Consider the following 20,049-nt stretch of genomic DNA (forward strand, 5'->3'; position numbering starts at 1 on the left):
GAGTCGTTATGATCATTAAAGATAAGACTGATTGAAAGTCACTGATTGACCAAAATAACTAAATTGACTTATCAAATGTCTTATGGAAACCTTGTTGATTTCTGTCATGTAAATATGTATTTTAAAAAGACACCTGCTACATATTTGGTAGTCATCGCCATGCTAACACCTGTGTAAAACATTGTAAGCAGGTACATTTTCATATCAAATGAGAAGTTCAGACAAATTGGCATTGTCTAAAATAGAAGAGAAATGTTAATATGAACACAATATTAACCTGAATGTATCGGCTTTCAATAATTCATCATATTTTGCAAAAAAAGTTCATGTTTTTGGTACAGTTTAAGATATTTTCCAAATTATGGATTATATAGAGAGTTAAGTATTGTGCCCGTCTTTACCCATGCTTGTGCCATTGAGGGGAAAAATATAACATCAGAAAGTTTTGGAACAAATAGTGACTTTCATCCATACGGTTTTAAGTGCTTTACTGATGGGGGTGATTTATTCTATGAGCCATCCATTACACTGGCATGTCTGGTAATGCAGTGAATCTGACAGAAGAAGTTCACATACAGCTTGGAGTATGGAGAAAATATATACACTGAAATGGCAAAGCAAGTGTAATATCGATTTTTCTTAATTCCAAATAGAATATAAGCACAGTGCAAATTAACGGGTTTAGCAGTGAATGACGGTAACTTTACGCACAGAAGGCTGCTGCGCACATTACAACCTAGAATGCCAACCATTGGGTGTCGCTGTGGGCGCATCCACCCGGCCATCAGCCCTGGTCTGATCGGACCCAGACCAAATCTGAAGAGGTGTCGATATAGTACTATTGCACGTGAGAAATAAAAGAGCGTGCGGGGCAGAGAGAAAGGGCGAACGGTGATAGAGAGTAGGAGAAAACACGGAAGAGGTTGGTAATAGCACGGAATTTTAGGCGAGTGAGCGTGGAAGTCTGGATGAGGGAATCCCGAGGAGAAGACTTCACAAACGGCCACGACACCAGACATGAGTCCGAGGTGGGTAAATGACAGTTGGGAGAGCGCGCGCGATGGCCTCCTCTACTCTGCGACTTCAGGTGCATTCAGTCAGTGAAGCCAATACGAGCTCTCCTACTTATGTATATGTTTATTTACTTTTTGAACAGTTGTCTGTCAGCTGGCAAGTAAAGACTTAACATGCCAGCACCTGACGCCTAAATTATATCGCATTTTAAAAGCTTTCAATTATCGTGAGGTTGCTTAGGGGTAAATGTAAAACAAAATCTCCCAAGAATGTCTCTCAATCTAAAGTTACTTATTTTGTTCGAAGGATTCGAGAGAGGAAACGTGCCTTACTAATTCAAAACAACCGTGTTTAATTTAAGATGTTTGTGATAACGGCAAAAGGCCCATTTGCAGTGATAACGGTTTACAATTAGTAGCCAAAGATTGGTATACCTACAGTCAATTGGTAGAAGAAAAATATAACCTTTGACATATGCTCAGCTTCTAAAAGTTTTAGAACTGATGTAAATTAGAAAAGTTGATTGAGAGATGATTTTCAGACTGTCAGCCAACAGTGCAACTAGGCCCATTGCTGTGTATTAAAAATAACAAAGGCTACAATAACTTGTTATTGTACATGATCAAATTTAGAACTGTATACTGTGTGTGTGGAACACTGAAATCACTGTAGGTCTGAAAACAAACAACTGCAGAAAATCCCTAAACAACCCTAACAGCTGTCATGATTCATATATATTTAACAAAATTATGAAAACGCAACATGTAAAGTCTTGGTCCCATATTTCATCAGCTAAAAACAAAAGATCCCAGAAATTGTCCATATGCACAGCTTATTTCTCAAATGTTGTGCACAAATTTGTTTAGATTCATGTTAGTGAGCATTTCTCCTTTGCCAAAATATTCCATCCAACTGACAGGTGTGGCATATCAAGAAGCTGATTAAACAGCATGAAGAGTATCTGCCTGTAATAAAGTTATGTTGTGGGGGAAAACTTATCCTGGCCTATACCCTCGCATGGTTGCACCCCTGCCCAGTCATGTGAAATCCATAGATTAGGGCCTAATTCATTTTTCAATTGACTGATTTCCTTGAATGAAGTTTCACTCAGTACAATCTTTGAAATTGTTGCATTTTTTTGTTCAGTATATTGTAATTGTTTTGGGGCTAATTTACAGTACAATGTAGGTACACTTAATCACCTGTTACAGTAGCTTACCCCAAACGTAGAGGTAGGTACATTTTCCGCTCCAAAATAGGCCCACGTTTTACGCATGAAAACAAATAAGGCCAATGACTGCAGTACTAGGCTACTATATAGTATATGGTTGCAGGATTACCTTATATTTATATTTGATGGATAAATATCAGGGGACAGAGTTCTGCTCTTCCCTGCCCACCTCTGTCAGTGCTCCGAGTGTCTCAGGATATGGGCCGTGGCAGTCTACTGTAAGCTCTTGTCTGCTTGTCTTTACCTGAGCAGGTGAGACTCATTAGACATTATGCTACAATCAGTAGACACCAAACTCTAATGATGAAGTGACTCTAAGTTAGCCAATGGGGGTTGGACTGTAGAATGTCACATCCGTATAGGCTATTAATGGTTTACCCACTAGGATTAGTACACAATATCAATAGCACATTTTAAACTATCCAGTGGAGGCTGCTGGGGGGAGGAGGGCTCATAATAATGGCTGGAATGGAGTCAATGGAATGGCATTAAACACATCAAAGACGTGGTTTCCATATGGTTGATACCACTCCATTGACTTCATTTCAGCCATTATTATGAGCCGTCCTCCCCTCAGCATCCTCCACTGAGACATCATAGGATGAACCTTATCAGTAGGTTTAATTGAAATATCCATGATCTAAAAGGGCGTGTGTTAAAGATCAGTTTCAGTCAAATGGTATATGAGTAAACCAGCCATCATCTATCGGTGTGTAGGCTATTTCCCCATGGTCTATTGTTGACAATAAGCATTTTTTTACAGGTCTCATATGACTCCAAACTTCAGTTCAGTGCGAAACTGCTGTGGGATATACAATAAAGGCCTGTCTCTTTAAGACGAAGTCGCGATGTGTTGTGAAGTTCAAGTTGGGGTCAGTTGAATGAAGTTCCTGCCCTCGATTTTAACATTGAGTTTTATTATAGACTGACATCACACGGGGTGCTAAAACACTTACGGCCCATAGAGGCTCCATTATTGCGCGTTATAGCCTCAACACAAAAAAATAGGCAAGGAAATTACTAAAATAAAACAGGAGGAAACTGATGCTGGACTAAGCACGTATTTTTTTGAAGGAGGGGGTGAGAAAGAGAGGGGAGGGGCAGATAGAGCGAGGGAAGGAGGACAGAGAGAGAGAGAGAGAGAGAGAGAGAGGGAGGGAGGACGGAGAGAGTAACAAGAAATTCATAGCAATTAATAATAAAAAGTTTTGGCAGTCGTGCTTGGAAAACTGGCATGGTTTTTGGAGGCTGGCAGTTCAAAGTTGAAACGTCAGAAATTACTCCAAAAGACTGCTGAGATGATCATTAAGGGAGACTTAGATCGGATGGCAGAAGAGATCGGGCATCCAGGTAACGTTTCAATACCAGCTTTTTAAAGACCACTACAGTTACAGAACAGGCAAAATTATTGAGACCAAATATTGACAATATTTCACTTTTTAGCGATTTTAATGTGAACATAGGGGGTTTATCGCGGGTTCAGTGTTTGGTTAGTGTTTGTGTATTTTGAATGCAAATGAGGAACTTTTAAAATCATAGTCATGTTTTCCTAATTTTGTGATGGAACCCATTAGTTAATAGATTTTTATTTGTAACAAGACATGGTTGCTTATGTGAGCAGTCTTTTGTTTGATTCAAACATTCTCAGCTCCAACAAACTACGAATAGCCTACACAATTGATTCTTGTTAAATGGATCACTGGACTAAATTCTATATAAACTATAACAAGGTAAGATTTATATTGGATTATTTGCTGTTAAGTAGGCCTAACCTATATGTCACCAGATGGTTGTGTAGGTATCTATCTTTATACAGAAAACAGTGTAGTTCAGTCTCTGGGTGTTCAGCATGATGCCTCATCCTCAGTCACTCAGTGGTAGTAAATTGATGCAGTGGGTCTCGGTGCAGCGTTCACCCCCCCCCCCCCCCCTCCACCACAGTGCAGCTATAGGTCACAGCTCGCCTAGCATCGGACTAATGAAGGGTTCATGGTGCTTCACATGGAGTTGATTCGATTTTAGCCAGAGCGATGACGGCTTTATCTGTTCCTGTTCTGTTCCTCTCCCAACCCCTCTGCACTTTGCTATGTCAACATTTAAGTGATGTCGTTTATCAAAACATCAATCATCAATCACTAAAATATTGACAACACATTACGCACGTATAGGCCTATGTCATAGGCTATCACTAATTTACAGTTATTTCAATGAAATGTAGGGCTGCTTGAATTTCCGTTTGTACAATATTTGCGGAGATTATTTAGTGTAGACTCATGGTTATCAGACTGAGATAACGACGGGTGATGCACTATAGAAGTCAGGGATGGTTTTATGCGCGTTGAAGTCTCGTGATTTGTCTAATGCGAGGACAAGATTACAGAAATAGGGATTGAGAAAGCGAGATTTAAGATACCTAAATCATGTATATCATGTTGTTGTTGTATCCTATCTTCAAAGAACATAGGCCTGAATAACAAATTACTTCTCAAATTGTCAATTTCTTGATAAACGATGTATTTAATAAGACATTTTGTAAAAATCTATAGTCTAATGGACGCATTGAGTAGGAATATAATTACATTTTCTGAAGAAGTTGACAGGACTCAGAAGTAGGCGAGTCTATTTTGTTAAAAGGGCAACATTGAGTTTCTAGGCCTACTTCCCATCTCGGTGTGTATTCAATCAAATCTAATGATTTAATTAAGACATGGTTGCACAAAACTAGACTTATCTTTTACAACTTTACAAACTTTACTGTGGGCAAAATACCTTTTAAAAAAGGAGGCACATTTTTAAAAATAAGTTTTGTTGGCCTATCTCATGCAAGTTAGTGGTGACAAGGAAACTGACAGCCAGAACATATTTTAAAACAAATAAAAAATGTAAAACCTATAGCCTTTGAGTTATTTTTAGGAGGCCCCTTTTATAAAGGAGCTCGTGTGCACTTGTCTCCCGTCGGGATTATGAATGGAAGTCTGGGGCCTCTTTTCTAGAGAGATGAGGCGCGCAGATCGCGAGTTTCAGCATTTGAAATGTCCCTGATAAGGAAGTCAACGACATAGCGAATCAAAATCATAACAAAGGTAAAGGCAAGGTTGCGTTGATAAGGTGACAGCCTCGTTTTGACGGCTGTCTAAAACTCTACTCACTTCTCTAGCCTTCTGACTATAGAGGAAGTGTAAAAAGCAAATGTCTCTGGACTTATCTAAAATCAAACCTTGTGGATATAATTCGAGACGTCTCCCTGCACTGCTTAGGCTAAACGCAGGACACCCACTCCTTAGGCTACTTTTAAAGCCTCAATTGTAGTTGTCATTAAGGTGTCATGCTCTACTGCGTTTATATATCCCATTCGCAAAAATATCGTGCCACGTAAGGCTATAGAGCTCAGTGTCTCACTGTTTTTTCCTTGTGGTTTGACAGGGTGCATGTTATGCCCCTAAACAACATGTGAACAGCAATGATAGATAGTATTTCACAGCATGAAAACAAACAGTTTAACTATTTCTCCAAATATTCATTGTTAGTCGAAACCTCTAAATACATTAATTTAGAATAGACTAAATAAAGCATAAATAAAACAAAATTAACATTTCATTTGCTATCAATAAGTATGTATGTTTTCTTTGCAACGTTCATGAATTATTAAGTGCCTTAAATAGACCATTCTCAAACGAAAAAATGCTACATTGATTAACATGTAAACCTACATGCATACAAAGTCGTTCTCTGAAAATCAGGCAGAATGTGTGGATGGGAAGTGTGGAGGGTGTTCTTAACCCAGAGCAGAACCCCTCAGCCTCAACCCCAAACCAGAGCAGGGACAACGCAGACACAACACAGGTATCATGGATACCAAACTGTCCCAAAGATGACTCAAGGTTCTCAAAGAAGTCACCCTTATACCAAATATAGCATTAACCTATAACCACTCGGGAACAAATCGTGGTACAGGAAAACATTCAGAATGTGCATGACAGACACAAGAACCTTCAGGGCTCATAAAGGTTATTGAGAAAGTATTATCAACAGACACTCACTGAAGGTGAATCATATTCCAAAATATCACTTATTGTGATGATAAATGTTTCACATTATTGTAAAACATGTTTACTAATTGAGAATAAACCATCTATAGGAGAGAGAGAGAGAGAGAGAGAGAGCGAGAGATGAAATGTAAAGTAGGTTCGTCCTATTTTGTGCACGTGTGAATGATATTTGAATTGTGAACATAACCTTCCACTGAGATGCGTTTTAAGACGTTTGATTGGTTTAGTGGATTAGAGAGCTGTCTTTGATAGGCCGACAAGGGGATACAGTAACTGTTAATGCATGATGCTCAGACAAGGTTTTTAATAGGCCTACATTATTTATTTTGGTCGCTACTTTCTTATCTTTCACTCGACGTCTTGAGAGAAAAAACAATGTGCATATTCTACAGATATGACAGACAGTTCAGTTCATTCGTTCATTCTAACTGGATGGTCATGCTAATAATTTGAATTCGTTTTTTTTCACTGAACGCGTTAAATGTGTTAATATTATTTTTGCAATTCATATAACCAAACGATGGTAAAAATGACAAACCCGCCTTTACGCATAGGCTACAAGCGCTCGTGTGTGTGTGCACGTGCGTGTTCCTGTGTATACTTGTGTGACATGATAACGATTTCATAAAACATCCGAATATGATAGCATCAAACAAACGGAAACGAACCCAAGCAAAGTATAGCATCATTGTGCCATACATGCAAGCCCACTCTCTTGCTGCTCGTTAGACAGATGAGATCCGCATGTAAATGTGCCAGTTTTTCCAGAATCTAAAAAATAAAATCATAACTTATAAATATGCCTGCTATATTTTTTCCTCTACCATTGAAACATTTAAGTAAAACCCTCTTTATAATTGAAGGCTGGCATCCCATAAGGGGGTGGCATGTTTTTCGACGCGCGTAAAGGGGACAGTGTAGCATAGATCTCTGTTTCAGGCCGCCTTTTTATTCTCTCAGGCCGTGTATAGCGTGTTGTGACAGAACAAACGTGTATGGTGCACTCCCATTCACCCTGGGGAAACATCCGCGCCTGTCCAAACCTCATGCGTAAAAGCCTATGAGGGCTGCGCCTTGCGCACAACGCACCAATCGCGTAGCACAGTGCCTAGATATATAACTGAAATCCTTCGCGATGTAAATGTGTAACTTACCCATCGCTTTGAATATCAATTCTCATCTGAGGCATATTTAATTTCTTTTTTTGTATTTGCTCCTCATATCGTGGAATTTCTAGTAAAATACGACCTGAGAGAAATGAAAGACAGCAGCGTTTAAGAGAGCAGCAGTGGAAACCTGTAAATGGTTAGGTTATGATTATTATTACACCAAAATGACACAATTTTTTAAATTGCTATGTTCCTTTTGGGTAATTCTAAACATATCGACTCAACTACACCGCAAACTCATTAAGACTGAAGTGTGTCTTTAAATAATAGGAATGGAAGGCTATGAGACAGCCAGGGTATACAACCCTGTATAAGAACCACATACACTGCTTTTCTTTAGATGGATCCCTTGGTATGTTTATGTGTGGTGTGCAGTGGGCTTGCAGGGCCTCCATGTGCGCAGAATAGTGTCTTAAGGAGGCCTCAGTCGGTAATTAAATGTCCACTTTCAATCTCATGCATCAGTCCCTCTGACTGGGGGCTTATAGTCAATGAAATAAACAATAAGAGAATGAACTTATGTCAGGAAGACCACGGTCGGACATATTTATTTAGTTGCTTGTTTCCCATCAGCGAGACCAAGCCCTTAGGGACAGCTCCAAACTGTTTCATCTCATCAGTAAAGTATCCTCAGACTCCAATGTTTGAACAATACATCCTGCTAAATTTGTTCAGTTAATAATGTTTACTTAAGCCTTAGTACAACAATACACAACTGTGTGTGTGTGTGTGTGTGTGTGTGTGTGTGTGTGTGTGTGTGTGTGTGTGTGTGTGTGTGTGTGTGTGTGTGTGTGTGTGTGTGTGTGTGTGTGTGTGTGTGTGTGAAGCATTTGTGTGCATTAGAATTCCAGAGTTAATCTCAAGTTAAAGCATTGGAGCTTCTCATTTTGTCTTGATTTACATTCTGTGTGATCAGAGTTCCTTATATGACTGGGCCGAATGGGAGCTCAAAGACACATCTTTTTTTGGACACGTCTTCTGCCTCCACAGGTTTACAGTATACCTGCTCTTCATCATACTTGCAAAATGTTCACTCTCCGCTTTGTTTAAAACACTGCACACACCACCACTGGAATATTCTTTATGGAAGCCGGCAACACGAAAACATATCCATATCTGTATCTTTCTCTCTCTCTCAGCATTTCAGTTTAGGAAGTGAATGTGTATACTTCAGTTTCTGATAATGACAAAACCATGTCAACTGCTGCTCACTTACAGCAATAGCTCAATTTTAAAGAGTAACTCCTATGTGTGCTGCCTTTACTCTAAATCTGGAGCCTATTTGTTCATTTTTCCTTACATGGAATCAATACGATTCATCAAAACCAAGATAAGTAATGGGATACAGTGGCAGAGTTCAGCTAATAGCAGGGTTGGGGTCAATTCCAATTGCAGGCGGTCAAATTTGGAAGTGATTTTAATTTTAAAATTCAAAAATGTATTAAAAAAATTCATAGTTTATGCTCCTCAGTTTATTGTGAAGTTATTGAAAATGGATCCAGTTTTTTTCAAATTTCAAATTGTTATTTAAGTTTCGAATTGAAGATGTAGATTTTAGTTCACTTTATTTATTTATTATATACGGATGCCAAATCAGACCCTTGTCAGCACTTTTAAATGTCTCAATTAAATAGATAAAAAGAAGATTGGGGAATGTGCCACAATATCATGCAAGCATATTAGAAAATATAGAAGGAACTATATACAGGAACTATATACAGTAGATATTGACTGGCACTGCATGACATTTACAGATATCTGCTGTTTTAGGTGGCGGTCTGACGACGATGCTCCATGCCATGGAAGTCCCAAGTCATGCTAGACACCTCCTCCTGCAACTCAACACCCAGCGCACCAAGGGCTTCCTGTGTGATGTCATCATCGTGGTGCAGAACGCGTTGTTCCGAGCCCATAAGAATATTCTGGCCGCCAGCAGTCTCTACCTGAAGTCCCTGGTCGTCCATGACAACCTCATCAACCTAGACCACGAGATGGTGAGTCCCGGAGTGTTCCGGGTCATTCTAGACTACATCTACACGGGCCGTCTGACGGAGGGAGACCACAGCTCCCCAACAGAGCCCAACCTGGGGGCCGTGCTGGCTGCAGCTAGCTATCTGCAGCTGCTGGACTTAGTGGCGTTGTGTAAGAAGAAGATGAGGAGAAATGGGAAGTACCCTCTCCGCCCCACTCCTGCCTTTCTGCCCTATGGGAAGATGGGCCCCAATAGTTTGGGTTTAGGGGGAGGGAGCAGGTATCGGGTGTCCACCCCTGTTATTCAGTCCTGCTACCCAGGGGGAGTTGTGAACACCCACACGCCCCGCGCCCCACCACTAGAGGAGCTGCCGCCCCACCCCCATGCCACCCATGCAGGGGAGTTGTATGCCCCCACCTCCTCTCAGGGCCCTCAGGTGTTCCCCTCCACACCCTCAGCCCTGCCTGCCCAGCCCAGCCTTCGCCCAGCCCACTCTGACAGAAACTGCTCCCCCATCTATGGCCTGGACCTCTCCAAGAAGAGCCCTAACTCCCAGTCCCAGAACACTCCCTCCCACCCACACCTGGCCCATGCCCTGCCCCACCACGATGAGGAGCGGGAGGGGGGGCTGAGCGGCAGCACCAGCCCAATGCTGGGGAACAATGGCGGGGCCTACCCCACAGAAAAGATGGAGACGGCTGATCAGGCTGGGTCTCTCCCACCTCACTCTTACCCCCACCTTAATAAGCCCCTGGGGCCCAACCTGCCCCACCTCCACTGCTCCAGCTCCCAAGGTCCAGACCACTACCCCTGCCCCCTCAGCCCCGACACCCCAACAGAGGCTGGAGAGCCCAGCAGGGAGGTGGGCAACATCTACCGCTGGGTGAAGCATGAGCCACTGTCATACACAGCTGAGGATGAAGAGGATGACGAGGATGAGGAGGAACGGGGTGGAAACGGAGACCAAACCCACCAGCATCACAACCACCATCACAAAGCAGGGGAGGAGAGCGATGATCGCTACCGTAGGGTAGGCTGTGATGGGGAGGATGAGAAGAGTGGCTCAGGCAGTGAGGGGACAGGCAGTAGTGAGGGTCGACCATCACCCACAGGGGTCATGGGGAGGTTCCACCTACCCTACGAGCCTGAGAGCTTTGGGGACAACCTGTACGTGTGCATACCCTGTGACAAGGGCTTCCCCAGCTCTGAGCAGCTCAACGCCCACGTGGAGACCCACACAGAGGAGGAGCTGTACTCTGGAGGGGAGATGGGCAGCAGCAACCCCAAAAACAACAGTAGCAACAGCAACTGTAACGGCAGCCTGAACAGCCTGGAGGGGAAGTCCAGCCAGAGCCTGACGCCTGGGGTCCTGGGGGAGATCATCAGACCCTATCGCTGTAACTCCTGTGAGAAGTCCTACAAGGACCCGGCCACGCTGCGCCAGCACGAGAAGACCCACTGGCTGACAAGGCCCTACCCCTGCAGCATCTGTGGCAAGAAGTTCACCCAGCGCGGCACCATGACCCGCCACATGCGTAGCCACCTGGGACTCAAGCCCTTTGCATGCGACCACTGCGGCATGCGCTTCACCCGCCAGTACCGCCTCACAGAGCACATGCGCATCCACTCCGGGGAGAAGCCCTACGAGTGTCAGGTGTGCGGGGGCAAGTTCGCCCAGCAGCGCAACCTCATCAGCCACATGAAGATGCACAGCAGTGGGGGGGCCGGAGGGGCTCTGACAGCCGACGGCAAGCTGAAGCTGGACTTTGTGGAAGGGATCTACCCCCTGAGTAAATACGCAGCAGAGCACCTGGGGCTGAAGCAGGAGAAGGCCTCAGAGCTGCTGGCAGAGCATGCCATGGAGAGCCTGTTCCCGCTGTCCAAACTGGCAGCAGAACACCTGCGCCTCAACCACCATGACAAGATGGATGTCCTGGGGGTCCCGCCCCTGCCCCCTCCCCCAGGGTCCCTCTCTGACACCCACTCCCGTATCATTGACCGCTACTCCCCCAGCTAAGACCCTCTGACCAGTCACCCCCAGCAAGGCCTTGGCTTCCACACAATCCTGTGGGCACACAACTTAACTTACAGTATTCTAACGTCATTCACCTCAACTCCATCAGTATCTGCACCTCAGACTAAGGCCAATACCTGGCCTAAAGAATGCACACACACTGTGTAGACTCCTATAAGTGCCTTTCTTTCCAAAGTTTGCATTATATGCATTTCAAAGACCTTCCTAAAATGAGAAATGTGCTATTTCTATTATATTTTGACCAAGGAATACCCACTCAAAACAGTGTAGTATTTATGTATATGCAAACCACCGAGCCAAAAACAAATTGAGAACCAAAAATCAATTTTTCTTAGTTTTTTGTACATAATGAAAAGCCAAAGAAACTGTTGCCAGAAAGTGTTGTAATATGACCCTACACCTGTGTACTAAATGTACTTTTGTACTACTACTACTATTGTAATTGTACATAAAATGGGGAAAAAAGCACAAATGGACAAGATTCAGGGCTCCTGTCCAGAACTGAAAGGACTGTTGGACAAAAGAAAAAGCCAAAGCTTTGGGATTTGCAATTGATTGGACCACTTTCTTAATTTTGTTTTTGGGGGTACTGGATTTTCTCTCTATCTCCTGATCCAGTTTTACTCCATGCTCCAGCTGTTCTAGTCACGAGGGAGGGACTAACTGAAAACAGCATTCGCTCCACCATTTAGGTAAAGTTATCTGTGCTTTGTTTTTCTTTGTTTTTCTTTTGCTTTGTTGTTACGTACTCTCTGATCATGATGTTGTGTACAGAGAGACCGATATTAAGTGACAGTAATAGTAGCTTAATGACTTGTACACTCAGTGCTATAAGCCTTTGAACCCATAACCTCTCTTTATTGGTATTTTTCAAATCATTTTTTGACTTGCATCCAAGTGCCTTCAAACTGTTATTGAAAAGTAGCGAGTAGCACAACCCTGTGATCTCACAACTGGGACGCATCATGGTGCATACCCAACTGATGACACGCCAATCCTTCTCCATGGCTTTAACATCCAGTGATGTGGAGTGTAGACTAAGCATGGGTGTTGCCTGTGACATTGTGTAATATACTGAACAAAGATATAAACGCAACATGCACCAATTTCAAAGATTTTACTGAGTTACAGTTCATACAAGGAAATCAGTCAATTGAAATAAATTCATTAGGCCTTAATCTATGGATTTCATATGACTGGGCAGGGGTGCAGCCATGGGTGGTCCTTGGAGGGCATAGGCCCACCCACTGGGGAGCCAGGCCCAGCCAATCAGAATGAGTTTTTCCCCACAAAAGGGCATACCCCCTCAGATGATCCCGCAGGTGAAGAAGCCGGATGTTGAGGTCCTGGGCTGGTGTGGTTATACGTGGTCTGAGGTTGTAAGGCCGGTTGGACGTACTGCCAAATTCTCTAAAACAACATTGGAGGCAGTTTGGTAGAGAAATTAACATTAAATTCTCTGGCAGCTATGTTGGACATTCCTGCAGTCAGCCTGCCAATTGCACGCTCCCTCAAAACTTGAGATATCTGTGGCTTTGTGTTGTGTGACAAAATTACACATTTTGAAGTGGCCTTTTATTGTCCCCAGCACAAGGTGCACCTGTGTAATGATCATGCTGTTTAATCAGCTTCTTGATATGCCACCTGTCAGCTGGATGGATTATCTTGTCAAACTAACAGGGATGTAAACAAATTTGTGCACAACATTTGAGAGAAATTCACTTTTTGTTCGAATGGAAAATATCTAGGATTTCTATTTCAGCTCATGAAACATGGGACCAACACTTTACATTTTGCGGTTCTATTTTTGTTCAGTGAATTTACAATGGTGGGTACAGCTATACAACTCACCAGAAGAGAGCACAGAGAGGCCATCCAAGTCAGTGCTGAGAGGCTTGAGCCAATTACCCCTAATCAGTCTCTATCAATAGCAGCAATTCCCTCTAATACAGATGATTCATCAGCATTGACAATTGTCCCATTCTGAGCATAAATAGTACTAATCACTTTGAATCCTTTTGACCCATAGTAGTCTCAACTCTGACAGAGGGCCGTGCTATCATTGACAGGCCAACGTGACTGCTCCGCTGCTGCCTTAATACACACACAGGGACTGGGAGCTGCTAATGTGACGGCGTTGTGAACATGAGAGCTGGGCGCTAGCTGCCTCTGACAGTGCTCTGCTCGTGGTGCGGCGGCAGGCCGGGCCGTCGGTGTGGGTGAACAGCACAGCACACCCCAGCTGCTGGCCTCCCAGTCTTCCAGTAATCCCTGTGAAATCTCACATTCTCCCTGACAATTCACACTGTCTGTCGGCCTGACGCCCCATTTCATGCCTGCCATCCAGCCCCTCTGATCCACACCATAACAAGACACCCGAGCACTGCCGAGCCGAGTCCTACATCTGCCCTTCCCTGTCTCCCTGCCAGGAGGCTATCAAACACGGCACAGTACAGTACAGTGGCTCGTCTCTATCAACTGATGAGCACTTATGGGTTTGGGGTTGAAGGCACTTATTGTTTTGTTAAATGTTTTAGAATGTTTATTCCAAAGAGCATGCTGGCTTATTATTTGTCTATGTTGTCAGACCTTATGTCAGATTGGAGTTTGTTGACCACTATAGTGCCAATGCCAACCTCAGTAGGTGAATGTGAAGACTAAAGCCATGAATGCACTGTGATAGACTTATTGAATCTTAAAACCTTATCTTGGAGACTGAGACAATAAGCCCTACTATTGTGGGATTGTATTAATGTACAACATTAATTGAAGGGTTTTATTCTGTAGCATAATGAGCATATCAAGGTGTTGTTTTTCTGTCACTTCTTTTCTTTCTCTTTCTTGATTTTGAACCAAAGCAAAGTGAAACTGGTGCTTACCTCAGGACGGAACCCAGCATGGGGACGCAACGCTTTAGCTACACACCAACCAAACAACACACACGTACACACTTACGTACATGCAGATACAGACATTTACATCCATTTTCATTTTTTATTTTGAGGGGACAATATTCCTGTGTTAAACCTGTGGTAATTTCATGGTTATGAGATGCTTTACTTGTCTTACAATTTTGTTGATAACATGTGATATTAACATTTTCCTCTTATTTTAATATGCTGTGTACATGTTCCTTTTTACTGTCCTAATAGAGGCTTTGTATGGGTTTGACCAATGACATTATCTTAATAAGGAAAAGTCAAGTTGGTGATTTTCTCTTACCTTTGGAAACAAAAGTGTTAACTTTAATTCAACAGAATATACAAATGTAAATGTTGATAGGGCTTGTAAGGCAAGACATAAGGTAATACCTCTGGTTCCAAAGAAACATATATATATACTGTCTATGTGAATTAGGTATTTTATTTTTCACCCGAAGCCTTAATGTTTAGTGACGTGCTTGGTTGCACACAAGGAGTGATGTATTTCTCAATATTTCCCTAAACAGATAAACAGTGGCTGGGCTCTGAGTGGATGAAAGCTATAGCCTCAAGTTGTTTGACCCATTTCTCTGGAGGAGGCTTTGTGAGCTGATGATGAATAAGGCTGTGTGTATTTATACACAAACACACTTTAAGCCAGCTTGTTTTGGACGGCAGGACAGGCAGCGGTTCCCAGCAGCCTACGTGAAGCACAAAAATCACACTTGGCTCCAAAGTTAATTTAGAAAAATAGTCTACATGGAAACTGTATGGGCACAGCTGTTTTGTTATAACATAAGAAACTAGTTTAAATGACATGTGAATTGACAGGGGTGGACAATATTAATCTTCGATTTATCATGGCAGTATGAGGTTGGACCACAGACATGTGAAGCCCCATAGACAAGAGGGAACAGCCCATTTGAAGTTGATGTCAATGGTGGGAATATAAATCTCTCCTGCATGTTCTGTCTCTCATTCATTAGTTCACTCTCACTGAAAGTCTATCTCCCGTTTCCTTTTCTCACACCGTTAAAACAAGAAAGAAATAGTTTCCACTGCCACTCCAAATCTGTACAGGAAGAGAGAGCGAGATAATGTCCAGCGTTACTGCTCTGAAATGACATATAGTGGGGCCGAGCGTATGTGTGTGTGTGTGAGTTTAAAGGGGGAAGTGTTGGTTTGTCTGTTTGTGTCCACATGCTATTTCAGTATATGAATGGCTGTTAATGTATGCTCTGGGAATAGCTCTGGTGTGAAGGAGAGCAGAGGAGTGAAGGAGCAGGAAGTGAACTCTTGGCTGGGCCTTAGCGTTGAGCAGGATGTGCAGTGTGTATCTGCTTGCAGACCGATAGAGACACAGATGAAGATTGGGAGGGAGTAGGGAGAGAGAGGAGCATGGAGAGCTCAGCAGGGTGGACATAAGCCCATTGTTTAAATATGAAAGACTGATCTTAGTTCTAAACCTCGCCATTCAGAAAACATTAAGAGCCTCCCTATCTTTTTCCCTTCTTCCTTCCTTTTATTTATTTTTACTTTTTTTAAAGAGTAAACCCCTGTCCACTCTTATATTGTACAATGCATAGTGTGCTCTACTTTCAGAAAACTCTTAACAAATTAAAGGTCTAATGAAGCTGTTTTTATTTAAATATTACATCCTTTCTGGGTATTAATAAAGTACTTTACTTTGATTGTTTCAATCAAAATTATCCCAAAAAATAGCTTCTTAGCAAAGAGCAATTTCTCAAGTAAGTCTGTCTGGGAGTGGTCTGAGTAGGGAGGGGAAAATTGAAAACTAGCCGTTATTGGCAGAGAGGTTTGGAATTCTCTTTCTTATTGGTCTATTAACATCAACAATTTTTTTGGGAGCATGGCCTTATTTCTATTGCAGCATATTTGATGACTATCATTCAGATTCCATTCACCCAGTTCAAGGCTACTACATGATAATCAAATGGTCCCTATACCCATCATGAGGTTGCTACAACCTAGCCTATGAATGAAAGTTTTACAATGTAGGTGCACAAGTCGAGAGAAACATTTGAGGAGACACTTGCCTGTATCTAGCTGATCTAGGATGTAATCATTAGTCCAACAGTTGCAAACGAGAGTTTCTATTGGACAAATTCATGTATGTTTATCCCCGTTTCGTTTTTTTCAACGGAATTGGCAGAATGAATACACCCCTGATCACGCGTAAACACAGTTTACTTTCATAGCAGCCACATTGTATTCCTTCTGTCATCTATGCACTCTCCTCCTCTCACCTTTTCCCTTCGCTTGTGAACTTCAAAGCACAACACATCAGCTGTCTGTGACCAGGCGAAAAAACCTTTCCAAACCAAAACCAGAACTAACGTGTTAGTAAACCCACTACAATCAAACAGTGAGTTTACATTGTACAGTCAGTAAGCAGTTTAGCACTTACACCAATGGGCCCCGGTGGCAATAAATTAGTAAAACCAAAAGCTTACCTTGAATTGGAAGAGTTCCAGTGTTGTGTTGGATAGTCATAGCCAGCTAGCCAACATAGCATCCCTCTGTTTGAGCAGGTTGTTTGAATAGGCTAAACTAGCTAGCTGCATTTGCTAGCTAAGTAAGTGAGACTGAAAAAAAATGACAAACTCTCTATCTCACCACATTTTATACACTGCAGTGTTAGCTAGCTGTAGCTTATGCTTTCAGTACTAGATTAATTATCTGATGCTTTGATTGGGTGGACAACATGTCTGGTCATGCTGCAAGAGCTCTGATAGGTTGGAGGACATCCTCTGAGAGGTGTCATAATTACTGTCTAAGTCTATGGAAGGGGGTGAGAACCATGAGCCTCCTAGGTTTTGTAATGAAGTCAATGTACCCAGAGGAGGACAGAAGCTAGCTGTTCTCTGGCTACACCATGGTGCTACCCTACAGAGTGCTGTTGAGGCTACTGTAGACCTTCATTGCAAAAAAAGTGTTTGAATCAATTATTTGGTGACGTGAATATATTTTGTATAGTGTTATCTAAAAAGGATAACTTTTTTAATGTTTTACCATTTTTATTTTTATGAAATTCCCTTTCCTTCTCTGAGGAGCCTCCACTGGTTCCCACAGTGGACCGGGTTGGATTCGAAGGGAAGGAGAGACTTGACACTTTCATTGGCCTTTATTACAAGCAGCTGCTTTCCTCCATTTATTCCCCCAAACTGCACTTTTCTGGAAAATTCATTGAATTATGATTTTATTACCCTCGTGACCCCCTAAAACCCTCCTCAATCGCCTTTCCTCTCGCATGTTGCTTCCTCATTTTCCTCTCTCCCCGATCCAACCACTGATTTCCCACTTTTTCTTCCTTCGTTACCTCTTAGCACTGCTCTCACCTCTCCGTCTGTCTCCCGCTCTCTTCTTGACACTCAGCACGAACCACTAGTCCATGCTAACAACCCTCCTCCTCTACTCCTCCTTCCCTATGCCTCCTCTCTCCCATGATCAAGTCGCTTCCAGTTGTTTTTCCTGCTCAAGAAGACAGTTGTCTAAATGTTTATGCGAACAACTACTTTATTTTTCTTAACGCCCTGATCAAGTTCCAAAATGAACTTCAAAATTTGACGACGTTATTATGTGCTTGCTTTTCAAGTCAAGAAGTATATTTCAAAGGAATTTAAGAGACAGAGCATCATTATTGAGGAAACGCAGGACAATACGAGAAAGAAATGTTCAGAGGGAAATATGCTAAGAAAGATGCCAGTAAAGTAAACATGAGTGGATGAAATTGCACAATTGAGCCAGACCACAGCCCCACCAGCCAAGTCATGTGCTGAGAGGGAGAGGGAGAGAAAGAATGAGAGAGTTGAAGTACCAGTCATAGCTTAAGTAAACAACATAGAAAAAAACTGAGTGGCGGTGAGCTGCTGCATCGTCAGGTTTTCATGTTGGCGTCTCAGTCTGAGTGCCCTTCAGCATTGGTGTCTTCTTACCAGGCCTTCAAGTCATCACCCAGTCTCCACATGACAGAGACAGACAGTCTTTGTTCAAGCAGAGGAGGTAGTTGTGGCTGGTGGCTGCCCCATGTCTTCTTCAGTATGTTTTGCTTGGAGCGTTCTGTCTCCACCAGGCAGTGAAATAGTCAGACCGCAGACCTGATCAACAGACAAGACAGACTAAGAAGACACCGTGTAATCTAGAATATCATATTGCCGTTTTTCAAGGCTTGACTCTATTGATATGATTAATTTACGGTACTTCTCCTAAAGTGAATTGACTAAAACAACAAACAACTTAAAAGGAAAACACAACTATTTTGGTGAAAATAGCAGTTCAGTTTCTGATCTAATCTGGGGTCTAATAGTCATGTATGAGTACACAGATACACACAGACACAAACAAAACGCAGACACACGAACAAACACACAGCTGGATGGCAGACTGCCCTGTCACTGTTCATGACTGGCTGTTCCAGATTAGGTCAGATTAAATTAGGTTTCCCTGCTCCATTTGGAGTGTCAGTTCTTGTAGAAAAAGTCATTACTAAAACAAAGGCAATGTTACTGACGGCCTGAACTGAACACGCACTGAGACGCCTGCCAGAATGTCACAGAGCCGAGGGTCCACACACTCTCCTAAACACACTGCCCATTTACATTAAACACACACACTCACACACACAACCAATTTGATCCCATATAGAAATGGTGGATTTGGTCCATCATCTCATAAAGATTACTGGGGTGATTGAGGTGGAAGTAGAATTTGTGGTTGCAGAGTAGGAAAGTTCAACAGGCATGTAGACTGAATAGGGATAGACAGAAGCACTGAAACAACCAATTGACATCAGATATTATTCTGTCTCCAGAGATAATGGAACTTTATTTACCAAACAAGCACACCAGTATTTAAAAAAAAAATAATTTCAAATATAAACATTTTTTCAAGCGCTTTCTTGAAAATAAAAACCTAGGTTTTGAATAGAAAGCAATACACAAAAAAACTAACAGTATTTTTCTACTTTACATTGTCAATATTGTTCTTATTTTGCTTTAGTGAAATGAATGTATTTATTGCATGTCTAAATGTTTTATAGGTCATTGTTTTGTGTACATTTCAATTGTGTCTTAATAAATCATGTTTGATAAGGCTTTTATTTGTTTTAAGCCATTGTGAGAATTGTATGTTTTTTGTTTGTTTCTATACTCAAAATCAACTTGGCAATAAAAATGAATTGCATAATGGTTTCACAAAGCGGCTGTCTTCTCATTTTATTTTTCTAGTCATTTCTAAGGAATGAATCCATTCAAATCAATAAGATTGTCTTTCAGCACCAGGGCTCAATTCAATCCGTAGCGCAGAATATCTGCATTCTAGCACAGTTCACATTTAAAGGTCATTTCTGATTGAGCCGACATATGCAGTCTCCGCGACCACGGGAACATTGCCTTTAATTGTCAATCTTGCTATAAAGCTGATCTTCAGTCCTACGGATTGAATAGAGCCCCTAGTGTTGTGTTGAAGAGGTTCACCACATTGTGCCAAACAGTGGCAGCTCACACAATGCAGTCTGTGATTCGGCTTCCATCAAATAACTGAGATGAGTGAGATAGCTATTTTACCTTCCGGGAGACTAATCAAAAAGTGCAGCTTTTATCACCTGTGCTGGAAATATTTCATTGAGGTGTCACTGAA

General features: G+C 42.2%; 1 protein-coding gene across 4 annotated transcripts; it reads left to right on the forward strand.

The window, feature by feature from the left end:
* The first annotated feature begins 808 nt into the window (after positions 1-808).
* On the forward strand, positions 809-19,608 carry LOC129831974 (hypermethylated in cancer 1 protein-like). Of its 4 annotated transcripts, XR_008755846.1 has the most exons (3): positions 3,405-3,595; positions 9,234-12,162; positions 13,500-19,608. XR_008755846.1 is itself a non-coding variant. In XM_055895663.1 (2 exons), exon 2 carries the CDS (start codon positions 9,251-9,253, stop codon positions 11,450-11,452), a length of 2,202 nt encoding a protein of 733 aa, XP_055751638.1. In that variant the 5' UTR covers positions 809-1,028; positions 9,234-9,250; the 3' UTR covers positions 11,453-19,608. The 4 variants fall into 4 exon arrangements, 3 of the variants coding, with proteins under 3 accessions (XP_055751638.1, XP_055751639.1, XP_055751637.1); XM_055895663.1 differs by lacking the exon at positions 3,405-3,595 and adding an exon at positions 809-1,028 and having other exon boundaries at positions 9,234-19,608; XM_055895664.1 differs by having other exon boundaries at positions 9,218-19,608.
* The last annotated feature ends 441 nt before the right edge of the window (positions 19,609-20,049 follow it).

Source organism: Salvelinus fontinalis, chromosome 33 (assembly GCF_029448725.1).
Source record: "Salvelinus fontinalis isolate EN_2023a chromosome 33, ASM2944872v1, whole genome shotgun sequence".
NCBI classification, from domain to species: domain Eukaryota; kingdom Metazoa; phylum Chordata; class Actinopteri; order Salmoniformes; family Salmonidae; genus Salvelinus; species Salvelinus fontinalis.

Bases quoted from the DNA above. Each gene is read 5' to 3' on its own strand.
- LOC129831974 (XM_055895662.1), top strand. From the start codon at position 3,544: ATGATCATTAAGGGAGACTTAGATCGGATGGCAGAAGAGATCGGGCAT. The intron at 3,596-9,233 runs GTAACGTTTCAA...CTGCTGTTTTAG, and splicing joins AGAAGAGATCGGGCATCCAG to GTGGCGGTCTGACGACGATG.